Raw genomic sequence first — 18,304 nt, forward strand, 5'->3', positions numbered from 1 at the left:
AAACTGGACAACTGCCTCTGCTTTAACATCAGTAAAAAAAAAATTGCCTAAATATTTGTTTTAATACCACAACACTTCTGCATTATTAAAATACCTTTATACAATGAGCTATATAAATGACACCAAAAGGGTTTTACAGTATTTTATTGTACTAAAAAGCATTCCACAGTTAGTGCCAGCAATTAGTTCTAATATTGATGCAACACACCAGTGTTTTGAAAAATGTTTATTAATATGTATCAAATAAGAATCATAACTCTGAGGGTGAAATCATGGCAATGGTCATAAGCAGTAAGAGCTATACTTCAGACTGTTTACTTATAAAATAATGCACAGTCAGTGACGTGTTTGACCTGTACAAACTTTAAACTTTACAGGTAATTCCAAAGTTATACATCTCCTCTTGAATATGTATATGTAGCGGTTTTAACCCTTTAATAAAGTGTCAATCACAGTTAAAAGGGTTGATTGGTGCATCACCCTGATTAACAGGGAAAAGTTATTCATTTTAACTAATTTATTAATGATCGTTCAGTCTCAACTCATGATACATGATTATTTCTCATCTACCAAATATCAGAATGTCTCTCTTGACTCACAGATGTAATAACTAAGATATGTTTATTGAATAAGCAGAGACAGGAAATATGCACATAACAATCATGTCACGGCTCGAGAGCCACAGGGCGTTGAGCAGGACACACAGATGCCCTTGGTGCTGTGAAACATTTAATAACATAAAACATAAAGGACACTCGTGGTACTCACACATAATAACACTAATAGACAGGAATACAAAAACAGTATAAACAGTAACAATGACAACATAAAATGACATAAAACGCTGGGTTACATTAACAGTGGCTACACACTCATTGACTCTAACATTCTACACCAATAGTAACATTAACCAACCGTGAGGCCCACACCGACAGGAGTTTCAATGAACAGACGTACACTCAACGTTAACCCCATGCAGGTGAGTGCCATCATGGAGGGCGTGGCAACAAACGTAAAGTCCCCTGAACGCGGCGGACCATACCATATGACTCGTGTGGGGAGCATTCCGTGACAAATCATTAACCAAGATTCTACTAATAACCGGAGGTATTGAGTTTACTAGAATCACTATAATTAACAAATTTAACAATGTAACCAAGCCAAAATTACCTGAATGATTCATGGTGGACCAAGGTGGCTAACTCGGCTAATAAGAGGGGGAAAAAAGAAAAGAGAATTGTTTCAAGTAACCTGTGGGAATGACCAGCTAGGCAATCTCCTGATCAACCAATCAAAGCCCAATAAAGGAATCTTATTGCTCAAATGAGACTGTGAAAGGATATGACTAAAAGTTTAACAAAAAGACTCAGAAGAAAAGGGGTGTGACGCGGGAGAATAAGCAGGAACGAACCGTGTTGAACACAGTGATCTGTTTATTCACACACACCGAAGACAACATCGTTCACAGGCTGACGTAAGGTGAAACATCGAACAACAACCATCAAAACAAGACCTCATATGCACGCACAGTAACGACATAAAACAAGGAACAGGTGTGATACACGGGGAGAGCGTGGCCACACACACACACACGGAGACGTCTAGGAGGAGGAGGCTGTACCATGACAAGGGGAAACTGTCGGAAAGAGAACTAATTATAGGATTGATGTGGCTGCATCGCAGACGGGAGGAAAGAGTTACTGAGCTAATTTTGATATATAAACAGTCGTGTTTATATAGTAACGGAAAAAGGGAAATGCCTGTTCTTATGACTCGAACCGCCTGGGTGGCACTGAGAGAGAATGTCCTTCTTCCATCAAACCGCCTGGATAACTTTAAGAGAGAGTGTCCATTTTCCGCAGTGTTGCTGGCTCAACAGCGCACCCTAGGATGGGTGGAACAATTGGATAATCACCTTAATTCCTTTTCTATTTTCTAGAAGATACAAACTACTGACTAATATATTTTGTCTACTTGGTTCGCATAATATGTCTAGTAAACACAATCAGGAGCGGTTAACAACTTGTTTGCATTAAGAATAAGGTAATGAACAAAATAATCAAACAATAGACACCAAATATCAGCAAACATTACAGTTTGAAAATTTTATTAAAATAGCCATAGATTACTGGCTGATTACCATTTGACATCATAGTAGGTTAGATGGCAAGTTGCTATTTTGTGAATCTGTTTCGAAAAGAAAAATATATATTTGTGAACATATCTCTGTGGGATGTGAAAAGTTGGTTGTTCTGGTAAGGGTTTGAGTCTGATGGAATTTATGGTCACAGTTCCTTGAAGTATAACCAGGCTGGTAAGAGCTTCCTGCATTCCAATCTTTAGGTTTTATGACATCTAAGAACAGGGGGAAGAGTCAGAAAGCCAGACCAATGTGATGAGCAAGGCCAATTATGGATTGATGAATTGCTAGACTTCCTAGCTCAGAGACAATTTATCTCTACTATTGACCTAGCACACAGCTACTGGCAGGTGGCAGTAGAAGAAAATTCAAGGACCAAAACTGTGGGCTATACAAGTTCAAAGTAGTTTAAGCAATGGCCCAGCAACTTTTCAGAGGCTCATGAATACAGTCCTCACTGGCCTCTCTTCCAAAATTAATGCAGTTTATCTTAACATTATTGTTGTTACTTCACCAACGTTCAAGCAGCATTTGAGAAACCTCAGCGAAATCCTTACCCGGCTCCAGTCTGCTGGCTTGTCTCTCAAACTGTCAGTTTTGCCTCAGTGAGCTCCTCTTTCTAGGCTACCTTGTCAAACCTGAGGGTATTCTGTCAGACCCGTCCAAGGTGAGTGTTGTAATGGAATTCAGAACCCCAAAGAATATGAAAGAGTTTAGACAGTTCTTGGGCTCGACGAGTTATTACCGTTGATTTATCCAAGGTTATGCTCAGCTTGGGGACACCATGTTGTGCAAATACTTCACTTATTTGGGACTATACACATTATTAAAGACCAAAAAAACATGATAGCCATTGATTCATTTGATTTGATTTAATATTTACTATTGTGTGCTGGAAGTCTTAAAGTTCAGAACATTGGAAGGTGATGGCATAATACAGCCATGTACCTAAAAACAAACAAAAAAATGTCTGTTCTAAATGTTTGTTTGCAAATTTTATTTTTTTATTTTTGGCTCATCAGTGAAGCTGCATAATTTGTTTTATTTGTCCTATGTCCTATGGACGCTGTATTGATATATATACCAGCTACCAGCATTATGCTGTGTATGTTGTGTATGCATACCTTATGTGGTTCTGACAGCTTTTCAATTTGCTCATGTATGGCAGTCGTGATAAGTTTGGGTGTGTTCCTTACTGTCCTTACTTTGTCTAACCCCAGGGGAAATGAAAAAGAGACAGTTTTGCTGTGCCTTTTAGAGATAGCTTTATATTTGGATTTATTGTGTATATTGTGTTTATTCTCTCCCCTGGACCATACCATGACAGGTCACATGGCTACCATCATTCCATTTATACATATAGGAAACAGTATAAGGTATTGTAGAGCATTACCAAACAGGAATGTTGAGAAGGCTAGCAGAATTCCCAGATTCCTGCCGCTGTTCTCAACTGAGCTCTCTTTACAGTGGAAAAAGTGAACTGGGGACCCCAGTGCTCAGTAAGATGGTTCTGGAGATGCTGCTCCTGATCTGGACTGACTGTGGTTCAGGATCCAGTTACAGAGGGAGGTGTTATCAGGCCCTAAGTCTCCTGAAATCACAGCTGTAATGATCAAATAGTAATTATCACAAAGACAAGACTGAAACTGACTAAGCCAAACAAATAGTAATGTACAAACCCAGAGCCTACCTTACCAAGCAGAGAATGCTCAAGACTGTATTAGCAATACAAACTTATAAAGTTTGTTGTGCAAATTCATAATTTATACTTGACTATACAACAGAGTGCAACGCCAGTGTAAACGTAATTACTAATTAGACTGAAACATTTATAATTACAAGATACAAGTTCCATGCATTAAACCAAGGACTGTTGTCATTGGATCTCCAGTACCAAGTGGGATATTTCAGTGTAGACCAGAGAATTTGGGCTTTTCAGATTTTTTTTTCATTGACAACCAAATTCTTGTGCAAAGGTTAAAGAATCTGCACAGGATTACAGACTTTGTGTTTGTTAATGGCAGCATAAACCAGATATTCTTTGTTGAAAATGACATATTTGTGCAGACATGAAAAATGTCAGTTGTTACATCATTAGATAGGAACTGCTGGCTGTTGATTCTTTCCTATGTTGAATTGGTGGGATAGACAGATGAGCCCAGTCCTGGGCAGAAATATGAACTTGTGAATATTGTCAGGCCCCCAGATGTGATCTTTTAGACATGGGAGGACCAGAAGAGAATTGTGTTGTAGCCCCTGTTCTCCTCTGTAGACTGGAAATTCTATCACTTGATTAACAATCTTCACAATCACTTCATAGCTTTAAAACAACCATTTTTACCCAGCAATACAAATAATGTTTCCATAACGCTGTGATTTAAAAGAGACATTTAGGAGTTCTCCAATAATCTAAAGTGCTAGTTTGGTTTGCCATGAGAATCAAAGTACATTGACCACATACAGTTAATGGGTATGATCACTAGTGCAGTTTCACAATATTTGACCTATTCAGTTTACTTTAGCTCTGTCATTGGTTACGTTTTGTAAAGTAGCTACTACAAACAGAACAGTAATGTGCATGCACGCCAGATATCTGCACAATCCACATGCCTTCACAAGTCTTATACATTTCCAGTGTCCATTAACTGAGAGGCTGATTAGGAAGAGATACAATTGGCTTCAGCTCTGCCCACTGAAACCAGTTGCCTCACTTGGTTCAATTCTCATATTCATTCTTCTTGGTTAATCATTTGTTAAGTGGTCCTGTCCTCATATCAGACTGATGCCAAAACTTGAGAAGAGGATAAGAAACAGCATATTTTAGCAGAAAAGTCACATTACATTTAATTAGAACACAATGTTTTATTTGAAATACTGATTTGAGTTCATATTTTAATATGATCTTATACAACATAAAAACAAATACAATATAACATTTTGAACACATCAATAAAATCTTACTTGTTTGGTAGCAATCATAAGCTTTGATCACAGCTAACTTCAGGTTTTTGACTTGATGACTGTTCTTGATAATTCTTGGATAATTCTTGTACTTGATAATTCGTAGGAGCATTTCTTGGAACCTGTAACAAACACCCCAGATAGTGAATTGAGTGTTCTCCAGAAACCTTACATCTACTTCTACATCTTTAATCAGTATACAATGGAATCTTCTTCATATCTTTCTATATATCTTTATCATATCATAATTGCCACACACACATATACATCTCTGGATAAAAATAAGACCACTCTAATCTTTTCTTAAATCAGCATCTCCACATGTAAAGCAGTCATTCCATTCAAGTGTTTGTTGAATTCCTTCACAGACACAACTAATGGTACTTAATGTGATGCTGAATAGGTGATCACCTTAACAAAGTCCTATTCTAACGAGCAACAGTATAAAAACCACTGCTGCTGTCATCACTATTCTCTTGTTATAGAACCAGCTGAATGAGAAAAGCAGTGCTAGGACTACCCAAAAAGTAAGTGTAGTCAAAATACAGCTACAGACCATGCCAAAAGAGTTGAAAAGAAAGGTTCTTAATGAGGAAAAGAAGGGTTCAAGTGTAGCTTTACTAGCAGAGGGATACAGTAAGCATCAGGTTGCTTCTATCTTGAAAATTTCAAAAACTACAGTTCATAATAACAAGGTCAAGCAGCAAACACATGGGACAACAACAGCTACAGACTGGCAGAGGTCAAAAACGACTACTGACCGTGATGATCGCCACCTCATTCAAATGTCACTTAACAACTGTAAGATGAGTCATGTGACCTACAAAAAGAATGGCTTGCAGCAGCTGGGGAGAATTGCAAAGCGAGGACAGATTGAAACAGGCTTCTGGAGGCAGGGCTGAGGTCATGCAAACCTAGGAAAAAAGGCCCTTCATCATTGAGAAGCAAAGAAGAGCCAGACTGAAGTTTGCGAAAGACCATAAGGATTAGCCTGTAGAGGACTGGAGTAAAGTCATCTTCTCTGATGAGTGCAATTTTCAGCTTTGTCCAACACCTGGTCATGTAACGGTTAGACGGTATCTTGCACCTACTGTGAAATTTGGTGCAGGATCAGTGATGATCTGGGGTGTTTCAGCAAGGCTGGAATCGGGCAGATTTGTCTTTGTGAAGGACACATGAATCAAGACTCTTACAAAATTTTGCTGGAAGAAAACTTGTTTCCTTCTGCTCTGACAATGTTCCCCAACTCTGATGATTGTTTTTTTTCAACAGGACAATGCTCCATGTCACACACCCATGTCAATCAAAGTGTGAAGAGACCACCAGATCAAGACCCTATCATGGCCAGCCCAATCTCCAGACCTGAACCCCCACTGAATGATTTGGTGAAATTTCTCTCAGTTTTAGCCATGATGCGCAGTGTGCTGGTTTCATCAGGTGTGGGGATGTTGTAAAAAAGGGCCATCTGCAAAATGAAGTAAGAGACATCAGGTACAGTTACCCACACAGTCACAACGACAACTCTGAAGCCATTAGGGTTTTAGGTTTTAAACTGGTGCCAAAAAAGGCATTGTTTTTTTTTTTCTTTTCCATTTCTGTAATTGTTTTATATTCACAAAATGTAGTTGTGTACTTTGGTGGAGTACAGCGCCAGAGCCTAAACAGGCTTAAATACAGACAACATAATAACATAACCCCTAGGTGGTGTGGCTGCTAATATCCAACACACGCCACCTGAGTAAAGGCATGTACAAACATGAGACATGACAAGGTAACAAAGGAGTAACACAGACAAAAGGTTTACTCAAACACAAGTTTCTTCAATTCATGCTGGGAAACATGTAGAAAGATAGGGGCTGATTTGCAGTTGGCATTTTTATTGCCTTCTGGAAATTTCTTTGCAATGTTTGAAAAGGCCGTCCTGGCCTTGAAGTTTTAGTTTCAGGTAATTTAGATTGGAAAAATCTCAGTCAGGTATGACACAGTATTCAGCCATTTCCCGTCACCAAACAAATCCACAAATGTTGAATGCATCATCAAGAGAAAATCATGTACTTCTTTCAGCTTTTTAGCAGTTCTTTGTGGAGTCGCTGTCTCATTCTGTAAAAAGATACCAAAGACTACTGAATATCAAGATCAAGATGACACACTTAGTACAGTTGGACCTGGTAATGGGATGGGACCACGTGCTAGGCAGTGTCTTGCATGTTTAACATTGTGGTGGCTTGAAATTAAACAAGACTGATTTAGGTTTATTGTGATTATGAGAAGGTTATTTAAAATAAACACAAACATTTTTAAGAATATGTTAGAATGCAGTGGACTAATACTCATATTCAATAACGGAACGAATTTATGATATTGCTTGCTAACTTACTACATATTTAGATTGCCTGATGTATTAGTATAAAGAGTGTCGATGTGGATGTATTGGTCTATGTTCTAAGTGTTGATAGTGACTGCCTACAGAAAGTTTACTTAGACCCAGTCTCTTTGTGATTAATTTTAACTAAACCTAAAATAATCACAAAAATATCTTATGATAAGACAATCATTTTAAATAGCACTGGAATTTTAAAATGTTTTGGATGTCCTTGTATAGTTGTATTAGTTAGATGACTCCTTCACTAGTTTCAGTCAGCATCAGGTGACTCGGACTCCTTAGCAGTGGAGATCAGCTCCTACGTGCTGCTCGCTGTTCTCACTACAGATCAGCTCTCTGCTGCTGACTTGGGCTACGCCAACAGGATCGTCAGCTGGCTGGTGAGACAGCAGAATCCCTATGGAGGCTTCTCCTCCACCCAGGTATAAAGTATAGCTTTCCTTCTAACTCTTTATGTATTTACCGGGCCTGAATACACAGAGCACAAATCAATACTGTGTTGAAAATGTATAAATGGTTGTTTTTGTGTTTGGATCAGGACACAGTGGTGGCCCTCCAGGCTCTGGCTCTGTACTCTACCAAAGTGTTCCGCTCAGATGGCTCCAGCAAAGTATCTGTGCAGTCAGCAGGTGGAGACAGTCACCAGTTTGTGAAACAAGACCAACAAGATACTGTACTAGGAGAGACCATTGCAAGATGTTCCTGGCAGATATACATTTGAAATAAAATCTTCTTCTTGTGTATCTGTATATATACTTTACATTGCTATTTTACAGATTCAGCTTCATAGACTTGGCACAGACCACATATCATCTGGTTGATCCATGTTAAGATATATTTGCGTTTTTTCCCTTTTGAAATAGAAGGCTGTTTAAGAAAATTAGAATCTGCCAATAATGCGAGCAAATTTAGCAGTCAGGCCCAGAGACTGCACTCATTCCTACAAACTGACTGTTGGAGGACAGGAAATGCTTATGTTAAATTTCAAATCAAATAATAAAGGACTTGTGTATATACGGTCGTATTTACTTTATATTCTTTAATTATATGTGTATAATTTTTACTGAAGGAGCGTGTTTTACTATTTCTAGAATTACTTTCACTCTACTGTTAATTGGTGCTGTAATAGCCTCCGTGAATTTCCCTCTATGACTCTATACCTAAAGGTAAAAGTACAGATTTAAGTTGTTTTTTTGTTTGTTTGTTTGTTTTTTTACCATTCTGTGAAAACATCATCATTTACATACCTTCTAAACATAATAAAAAAAACTTCATATATACTCCGAAGTTCGTCTAATGTGTTTCGTCTTTCCTTTGCTGCTACTGTTGAACGCAAATTTACTGGCGGGGGAAAAAAATACAATCGCAGTGTGCGTCTTATGAAATACGTCACTTCCTACACAAGTCGGTCGATGTGACAGCTAAGACAACAATAACAAGACGGAAGGGGAACGGGACAACGCTAAAAGTGAATGTTCTTTTACAATGTTTTGTAGCCCTTTGAATCACTTGACATGAGTGTTTATTATTCGGTGACGTTAAACCAATGACCCAGCCTTTCTGATGTGCATGACATTCAGTGTAAAAAGCTCAGTTAGCTAGGGTAGCTAGCTAGCTACGTGCTCTGATTCAAAAGCATAATTCAGGCACATCGTTTTCCTTGGTAAGATGGGTATCCACAGATAGCTTGATTATTCAGATGCACATGCTCTGGTTGTCAAGACGGTCCATGCAATGATAGTCAGTTTCATTGGCCTTTTGTCATAGCTTGCTAGTATACTATACCAAGTTATTTTATTTAGCTCTCGTCTCAGTCGTTATCGCTTTACTAGCTTTGCTAGCTTGCTTTGCGGGTGTTTTTTTTTCCATGGAAACAACATTAATTAGAGTTTAATCAAATGTTATCTTTAACATTTCGCGATTTTATATATATATATATATATATATATATATATATATATATATATATATATATATATATATATATATATATATATGACTTGTTAATTGCAATGCTGGCGCTGGGAATCCTCGTCAGGTTTGAAATTTCGAAATGCCATTGCAGTGACCCTTGGAGCTGTATAGCTTAGTAACCTTAATGTGGTAATGACTCTTAGTTTAAGCAGAGGACGAAAATGTATGTTGGCTAGTCTTCGCTACAGTGCACGGTATTTGCGAAATGAATGCACCCGGAATATTTCAAAATATTTGATTTCTTAAAAAATTTGATTTCAGGGGTGTTTTTTTCTTTTTCTTTTATCACCTTCTTTGTAATGTAATTTGACAATGATGACAGGCTTAACATTTAAATGTTTCTTTGGAGACAAATTTTAAAAAATCAACAATAAGAAAGTTGCAAACTGACCAAGAAACGCTCTTCCTCCATTCCCAACCTTCCTCTTTCAGTGTGAATGCAAATGCATGCATTTCCATGACAACATTTTGTTGAGGATACCAGCCTTTGTTTTCTCACAAACAAAGGTCTACAAGAAGTTACTATTGCACCTGGGGTGTTTTGCAGAACAGAACTTTTCAGGGGAGTAAATACAGGATGGTTATGAAGCCCACCTTGAAAACTCCTGGTTGTTTGCACTGACTTGGCCTCCCCCTTATATGGTGTTTATCTCTGTTGTTCCTCCTCTGTGACCTCTATAAGGAAAGGCAGGCTGAGTGGCTCTTCACAAGACTTTCACGACTCTGCAAGTGTCCAATAACGTCAAGGTGAGCTAGAGCCTCCTTTTAAATTCTTTGATCTGTTTTCAGGTTCTTTTGCGCTAACTGCCACATAGGTCCACACTGAATTTCAGGGTAGAGGAAGTTCTGTGGTCATAAACAGCAGGTAGAATTCTTTCATATATGTCTGATTCCTGGTATGATAGATTACTGTTGAAACTAAGCATTGCAGTTAGGTCTAAGTGCTTCATAATATCTCAGTCATTTTACTTTAGGAACGTTTAAGCAGACCATTTGCCCTGAGCTTTTTGGTTTAGCTTCAGGTAAAATACACTCTTTACAAAATGACCTACTGGTGCCACTGTTGAGAGAACAGCTGAGAAAAACACAGCACTTGAGCACCGCTGTACTGTCTCAGACTTCAGTTCTGATTAACAGCTGCTCTTTTGGTCCTCCTGCTTCTGGGGAGCAGCAGCTGGACTGGGTGCGTGGGACAGGGCCATGGAGGCACCTGAGGGAGAAGGCCGCACATTCATGCAGGTGATCAGTGAGAAGTACAGTCCAGAGAACTTCCCGTGTCGCCGAGGCCCAGGCTTGGGGGTGGTTGTACCATCTGGCCCCCAGGGATCTCCAATGAAAGGTAAGGTTCATATCTGAACAAGAAATAGTCTAATAAAAACTGTGTAGTCAGAGAACTGAAAAAGAAGAAAAGAAAAAAAAGCCTCACCATTATTGTGTTGCTTTGTAGTTTTATTAGTATCCTAAACCAAGTGAATTAGGATTCACATTATTATTCATGTTGTTTGTTTGTTTACCTCCCAGACCGACTCAACCTGCCTAGTGTGCTAGTTTTGAATGCCTGTGGAATCAGTCAAGCAGGAGATGAAGGAGAGATTGCTGCTTTCTGTGCTCATGTGGTCGAGCTGGACTTGTCTCATAACAAACTCCAGGACTGGCACGAAGTGAGTGTCCTCTCGTTCTAACATTACAAGTCATGATTATACCATTCTTTTTCTCTTTCACAATAACGATTTCACACACCACATATGAACACTCTGCCCTCCAACTCTTTCCAGATCAGCAAGATCGTTAGGAACATTCCAAACCTCGACTTCCTGAACCTGAGCTCCAACCCGCTGAGCGAGGCATCATTAGAGCCGGAGTGGGCTGAGGCTTTCTCCAGAGTGCGCCGTTTCGTCCTCAACAACACTCAGGTGTCCTGGGACATTGTGCACACCTTCACGCGCGAGATGCCTGAGTAAGATCACCATGGCGTTTCTGATATGGCAGGATTTCGGTGACCACAAACTGTATCATCTGATATGGAGATTGAGGGGAAAGTGAACACTGCACTTAAGTATAGCTGGCCTTGACATGCCCTCAAGACCTGTGATGTCATACTGATTATTGTAAATTTAGATGAGAACTGAGCTGAAATCAAGTAAAATTTACTTTATGTATCCTAAACTCTTGGAACACTACATTCTGAGAACAGTGTTATAGCTTTAAAATAATTGGTCTGTTTGGTCAAACAAATATTAGATTATAGTGATCACAGTATAATCTGTTATACCTTGCTGTATTGTTGGTAGGGTGTACCTCGCAGGTACATTTTGTGTTTCATATTGCTTTTAGGAAGGTGTTCATCAATTTGTTGCACAGAAATATGAATGAAAATAACACTTAGACAGCTGAAGAGCTCTGTGTGTTAATTATAAATAGATCTTGATAGTTTGTGAAAATATATGGCTTTTTTTGTGATGGCCCACTAGTTCTACAGGATAATACCTTATCTGGTTTAGCTGCAGTCTGCATTCTAGCAAGGAATATGAAGTGCATGATATATTATTTCCACAGACAGGACAATCAGCAATATTATCATTTGAATGAATTAGTGCTGTAGTTTGGCCTTAGGGAACAAAGAATAATTTTATTAGACATGTATACCTTCTGCTTTGATTAATTCTCCCATTCAAAAAACATTTTAATTTCAATATTTTGACTCAGCGCTATAGAAGAGCTGAATTAAGTAGAGTCTTGAGGGTTCTCATAGAGTCTAAAGGTAATTATCTTTCACACAGATATATTCAAGAGATATGGGCATATTTAATTATTATTTAACCTTATTTATGTAATCTTATAGTTATTACTATCACTTAAATCCTGCTTACTGACTCAGTAGCTATTGATCTTGAAACTCTGCAATGAAAATTGGTGCAAAAAATTCTCACCTGAGTCTTTTTTGTTTTATACCAGTGGTTCACATGTAGCTCGGCTCACCATATTTATGCATATTTATGCACATTCATATTACTTCAGACTGGAGGAGCTGTTCCTGTGCCTTAATGAGTACAACACTGTGATGGCCTCTGCCACACCTTGCCCTTCGCTGCGGCTACTGCACATCACAGACAACAATCTCCATGACTGGAACGAGGTGCGCAAGTTTGGCTCTATGTTCCCCTCTCTAGACACCCTTGTCATGGCTAACAACAACCTGGGCTCCATCCTGGACTCCGGAGACACCCTCTGCCGCCTCTTTCCCAACTTGCGCAGCATCAATCTACACAACTCAGGCAAGAGTGCCGCTTTTTTATTTCTGGGTTCTTGGCTTCGGTCCTGGGGACCCACTGTCATTTACAGCTGTGCAGGAGTAAGACATTGGCTCTGCAAATCTGCAGTAGAGAATCTGTATAATTATTTTATTTAAATTAATTTTTAAGAAAGTGGTATTGTTAAATATCTTAACTTTGTCTAGTCAGTTTAACCTACAACCAAAAATGAATCGGCCTGCGTTATTTTTTCCTGTGTACGTATGTGTGTAGGCCTTAATCGCTGGGAGGACATTGAGAGATTAACCTTCCTCCCCAAGATGGAGGAGGTGCGGCTGCAGGGAATCCCTCTGCTGCAGACCTATACCAACACGGAGCGGCGCAGCCTCCTCATCGCACAGTGAGTGTCTCCCTGTCCCCCTCCCAGCTCACAGAAGCTCACGTTTTCCTCAAGGACATCCAAAAAAAAAAAACCAGCCCCAGCTGTCTCCTGCTGCCCCCCCAGATTGCCGTCGGTGACCTGCCTGAACGGGAGCGTGGTGACGGAAGGAGAGCGCGAGGACGCCGAGAGGTTCTTCATCCGCTACCATCTGGACCACTCTGAAGAAGAGCTGCCCCACAGGTACCTTCAGGACAAACAGGAGGCCCATAACCAACAGGGACAGTTTTATCACAAAGGAAACATGAACTTTTGTCATGCTTTGCTTTGTAAGGGTGTTTTTAAAAAATGTTGCAATGCTTTCAGATATTGTTAGAGGAGTGCACTTTGGGGCATTTGCGTAGCTTGTTCTAGTTTAGCACTTCACACGTTTTTCAAGTCGGCAAGAATAGACACTTATGAAGTCTCTTTTTTTCCGTTTATGAAAGATACCACTGTCTGGTGACCAAATATGGGAAGCTGGCACCACTGGCTGAGATCGATCTACGTCCGCGCTGTTATGCCAGGGTGGAGGTGCACTGCGAGGAGCGCGTGGAGCAGGTGAGCATCCGCCTCGACCAGACGGTGGCGGAGCTGAAGAAGCAGCTGAAGGCAGTGGTGCGGCTCTCTGCGAGCAACATGCGCCTCTATTACATTGACAAGGACATGTGCTCAGCCTTCGGGCCCGAGGAGATGAAGTATAACACGCGCGCCCTCCATTCGTACAGCATCCGAGATGGTGACGGAATCCTAGTGGTGCCCAAGACCAAATGACTAACCACGGGTGCCAGGACTGGAGTAAAAGAACCCTCTCTGAAATGGCACTACATAGGCTTCACAGTGTGTGCAAAATATGAAAAGGGTGGGGGCATCTAAGCTTGTCAGACTGGCTTGGATTCTGAAGAGACTACTTATGTTTTAAAGGGCCTGTCACTGGACACATTACTACATGATCAACCCACATACACACACACCTCAATGTGCGTGACCCTGCACTTGTTTCCGTAGTGTATATAAATGGCTTTTCTTGTTTTTGTTGACTATTCCCTTGAATGAGGTTTGCCACTAACTGTCAATAATGCCTGCCTCTTCAAGATGAAAGCACAAGAGCTATGGCAGTCCAAAAAGTGCAGGTATGGAAAACATGTTCCGTTCACGTCGGAACAGGTGAGTGCTGAATTTGCTAATGGTGTACGTCGGTGAATGTCAGCCTTCCTTGCAAAAGACTCTCAGGCCTCATCTGACATCTTATGGAGGGGCAATGCTGGCCTTACATGCTTACGTTTGTTTGTGTGTTTGTTTTTTAAAACAATGCTGAACAATGTTGGACATGGTGGAACTGAATGTGTCCTTTTGTTTATTTATTAATGTTCAGATGTTGCATGAAGAAAAGGCTAATTAGTTTACCCTAGTTGTTAGGGTTGGCAATAAGTATGATCATAAGAGAATTGGAACAACAGTTGCTTAAACCATCAATATCACTTATGATTTGATTCTGGTAATATTATATTTAGAGCAGATGTGATCGTGCTTTGGAGAGGACCATGCTGCTATGTGAGAGGTGCTTGTTTAATCAAATTCAGTCTGTTCCCATTCACATTTATGCTTAAAGTAAATATTGGCCAAAACATGTTTAATATTAATACATCTTATAGTTTTTATTATCAGTGAATCTGAAGGTGTAAGGTGTAAGATTGGCACATACTACACTGTATGTAGTAAATGAAGAATTAGTTGAAATAATAATAAGCAAATCAAACTTCCCAGTGTGCAGTGAAACATACAGTGGAGTTTGGATTCTGCCTCACATGTATTCTTATGCATCCTCTTCTTTGTTTATTAACAAGCCCAGTCAATTGATAGCTAATTTTCCTTACTTTTCTTCCTTTCCTTATTGATTGAGGACTAGTTGGACACTACTAATTTGTTCTTTGGCCATATGTTTAAAGCTGTAAAGATATATTTTGTTTTTTAGTAATGTTTCTGAGCAGCTATTTGTACTAAGTAAAATGCCATGTTTAGGACATATATGACAGCATGACCTGAAGGTCCATCCACATGACTAATTAATCAGTCCTCAGATTTGTCAAACACTAATGCTTAGTGCCATTTCATGTGGATTCCTCAGTTCTCTTTTTTTATTGTATCCTATTGGTGTTTTGGGGTTTTTTTAACCTTTTTTTTTTGTAAATCTTGTTTTCTTTATACAGCCACTGGTGCAAAGTCATTTAGTCTATTTCATATAATTTTTTCTCCCCTTTTTTTTTCCAGAGTATTATCATGTTGATGTTAACCTGATCCTAGAACATGTTCCACTAATAATTCTTCATTATTTATTGAAAGAGAAAGATTGGGAAGATGCTGTGATCAGTTTTAGGTGAAGCGCTGATTAGAAATGGACACAGTGCTCACTTTGAGTGCAAAATAATCAGTAGTTTTTCACAATCAAAACCTAGCAGTGTTTGGGTATTAGACGGCTTTTACCAATAGTATCTTATACAACTTTATCAGTAGTATCTCATGTTGGGATAATTTCAGTAAACACAGTATAGGATTTAACAGATTAAGGTTTAGATCTAGTCATTTAAGTTAAGTACTGAAGTAAGTTGTCTGCCTCAGACCAGATGACTCCCCCTGGTTTTACTATGTGGGACCACTGTTTGCTAGTTTCAATGAAGACTTTCCCTGCTCCTATATTTGACCATCTACATGTGGTTTTTGGTAGGCATACAGTATTCTTCAGTACATTATGATGTATTGTGAAAAAAAAAATACTTGCAAGGTCACATTTATATTTGTAGCACGGTCTCCCATGGTCTGGACCAAAGCAGAAATCACTAAGGACTAAAAAGACAAAATTTGTACTCCTGGTTTCTTAGCATTCACTCTGACATATTTACCATCAAGCCAAAAGATGAAAACATAGGTCATACATACATTACATCCTGATTTAATAGCTTTTATGATGTATATTTTGTGACAATAACTATGCCAACTAGAACAATGCTCTATGCTGGGCTAGATGCGCTTGTGGGATTTGTGTATGTGGGATGGTAGTTTTACCAGTTGAAAACTCAGGAAGAGCTAGCAAAATGCATTAAGGAGGCAAAACAGCATAAGGAATTTCTCCGCTACAAGAGATGCATTTTAAATACTGGGGCACAGTAGTACAGTGAAGTGAATTATGTAGCTATAAAATGAAGTGTGTAACTGTATCAGTGTCCAGTTTTTACTTTCCTATTGTTTTGATGTGTTTTTTTATTTTTAATAAGAGGGCAGTGTCCAAATCATGTTTAATAATAACAAAGTAATTAGTGATATATTGTTAGTTTTTTTTCTCATAGATTATTGCAAAAAGACAAGAGATACTAGGGTGAATACATATAAACATTTATTATCCCTGAGAATAGAAATTATGAGTGTAATGTAAATAATGTCCCATATATAAAGGAAAAAAGCTAATTTTCTGTAGTATATTTAATCAAGGGGCACACACACATATATATACACATATAAATAATGTATATGTATGTATGTATGTGTGTGTGATATATATATATATATATATATATATATATATAATATGAATGAGAGCAATGATTAATATTATAAAGCTTGCTTTTGATGGGGGAAAAGTGCTTAGGTTAGTGAGGACCTTTTGATCTTGAAATTGTATCTTGTAAGTATTGGGGGGGCTGATGATCATGGTCATACTAAAATGACTGTAGAGATCTAAAAGGGTGCTGGTTGATGATTAAAGATAAGTATGTGTACAGGGTTGTCAGCTTTTCCTTAATACCTTAAGTATTAAAGCAGTCAGAAAGCAGTTCCGACTGCTTTTAACTTTGTGGATGTTAACTTTTATACTCAGCACCCACAAAAGGTAGTGCCACTGAAAAAAATTCAGCTTACTTAACTGTATAGTTGGCAGTAGTTGATGAAATTACTAAGTTATTTCCACACCCAGAAATGAATGAAGGAAAATGTTTGTTTGTAGAGGGTTATGTGTTATTTTTAATATTGTAAACGGAGTTAAACATTGAAAATGTTTTTGTTATTTAATTTAATTTATATTGATGTTTTACTTATTTTGTTTAGTTATTTTGTTAATTACAGTAATTGATTACATTTGTACTCAGGTGTTGTTTATTTTTATTACCTGGACACTTGTAAAAAGTACAGTCATTGATTTGTTTTTGTAACTTTGTGTTGATGGCTGGATCTTATGTTTTAAAATTAATTTTGTTAATACTGAATTTATTTATGTGTTTGTTTTCCTGGCGTAGTTTTCTTTAGAATTTTAGAGCTGCATGTCCGGAAACTTTGCATTGGGTACCTTATATTGCCACCCTTCTATTCCCTGCCCCCCCATCCCCTTTTTTAAACCTACAAAAGAAGTCTTCATTTTCTACTGAATTGTGAGACTAATTTATATTGTGATGGGTATCATCTAGAACCTTGCGAAGGGTGTTACCTATTACCTTGCGCCAAAAGGGACAGACTCACACTTGCTGAATGCATTTACTCACTGTTAGCATGAAACAAACAAACAAAAAAAAAACCAACAAAAATTAAAAAACCAGAAAAAAAACACTCTCAATTTCAGCTAAGCCCAAACTGTAACAAATGTGACCATTTTGTATTTGCTTTTACCAAATGACTCATCCAACTGCATGTGTTAAGGGATAGGGCAGTGTTTTTGCACAAATAATTGGAAATCAGTCTATTTTCGGCAACTCACAAGTTATTGTTTCTCTGGTAGCTGAATGAATTGTCTTGAAGGTGAAAGGAAAATAAACAAATATCTGAGGTGTGTTTGCAACAAGGGTATTTGTTTTCTCATAAGAAGGTATGTCATTGTGTGTGGGTTATCCAGTTATGTGACACTTTTATCCAGTGCAACTTACAATTATGACTGAGTACAACCTGAGCATTTGAGGGTTAAGGTTCTTGTTTAGGGGCCCAACAGTGGCAACTTGGCAGCAGTGGGGCTTGAATTAGCAACCTTCCAATTACAAGTCAAGTACTTTAACCACTGAGTTACCACTGCCATCTACATATACAGCATAGCGCAGAAGGTTTCCAGAGAAACGACACTTCAAACACAGGTCCTTCACCAGCTGTGCAAAAAATGTGCGTACATACATACATACATACATAAAGAAAAACCTCCAATA

At 38.6% G+C, this 18,304-nt stretch overlaps 2 protein-coding genes and 1 long non-coding RNA gene across 4 annotated transcripts; 2 read left to right on the top strand and 1 right to left on the bottom strand.

Moving 5' to 3' along the window:
• Positions 1 to 1,154: 1,154 nt before the first annotated feature.
• LOC145651852 (uncharacterized) lies at positions 1,155 to 9,903 on the bottom strand. Of its 2 annotated transcripts, XR_014117936.1 has the most exons (5): positions 9,850 to 9,903; positions 6,193 to 6,566; positions 5,102 to 5,223; positions 2,698 to 4,931; positions 1,155 to 2,355 (listed from the first exon to the last, which is right to left on the bottom strand). It is a non-coding gene; the product is annotated as an uncharacterized LOC145651852 (long non-coding RNA). The 2 variants fall into 2 exon arrangements; XR_014117937.1 differs by lacking the exons at positions 1,155 to 2,355; positions 9,850 to 9,903 and adding an exon at positions 8,732 to 8,826 and having other exon boundaries at positions 2,998 to 4,931.
• LOC113569772 (ovostatin-like) lies at positions 7,243 to 8,676 on the top strand. The gene is made up of 3 exons (XM_035533962.2): positions 7,243 to 7,269; positions 7,733 to 7,906; positions 8,023 to 8,676. The coding sequence occupies exons 1-3, from the start codon at positions 7,243 to 7,245 to the stop codon at positions 8,203 to 8,205; spliced, it is 384 nt and encodes a 127-aa protein (XP_035389855.1). The 3' UTR covers positions 8,206 to 8,676.
• Positions 8,873 to 17,937, top strand: tbcela (tubulin folding cofactor E-like a). The gene is made up of 9 exons (XM_026997782.3): positions 8,873 to 8,952; positions 10,141 to 10,205; positions 10,630 to 10,797; positions 10,980 to 11,119; positions 11,234 to 11,415; positions 12,477 to 12,733; positions 12,983 to 13,109; positions 13,215 to 13,331; positions 13,577 to 17,937. The coding sequence occupies exons 3-9, from the start codon at positions 10,659 to 10,661 to the stop codon at positions 13,899 to 13,901; spliced, it is 1,287 nt and encodes a 428-aa protein (XP_026853583.2). The 5' UTR covers positions 8,873 to 8,952; positions 10,141 to 10,205; positions 10,630 to 10,658; the 3' UTR covers positions 13,902 to 17,937.
• Positions 17,938 to 18,304: the final 367 nt, after the last annotated feature.

This window comes from Electrophorus electricus, chromosome 17, assembly GCF_041902795.1.
Source record: "Electrophorus electricus isolate QZ-2024a chromosome 17, ASM4190279v1, whole genome shotgun sequence".
In the NCBI taxonomy this organism is placed as follows: domain Eukaryota; kingdom Metazoa; phylum Chordata; class Actinopteri; order Gymnotiformes; family Gymnotidae; genus Electrophorus; species Electrophorus electricus.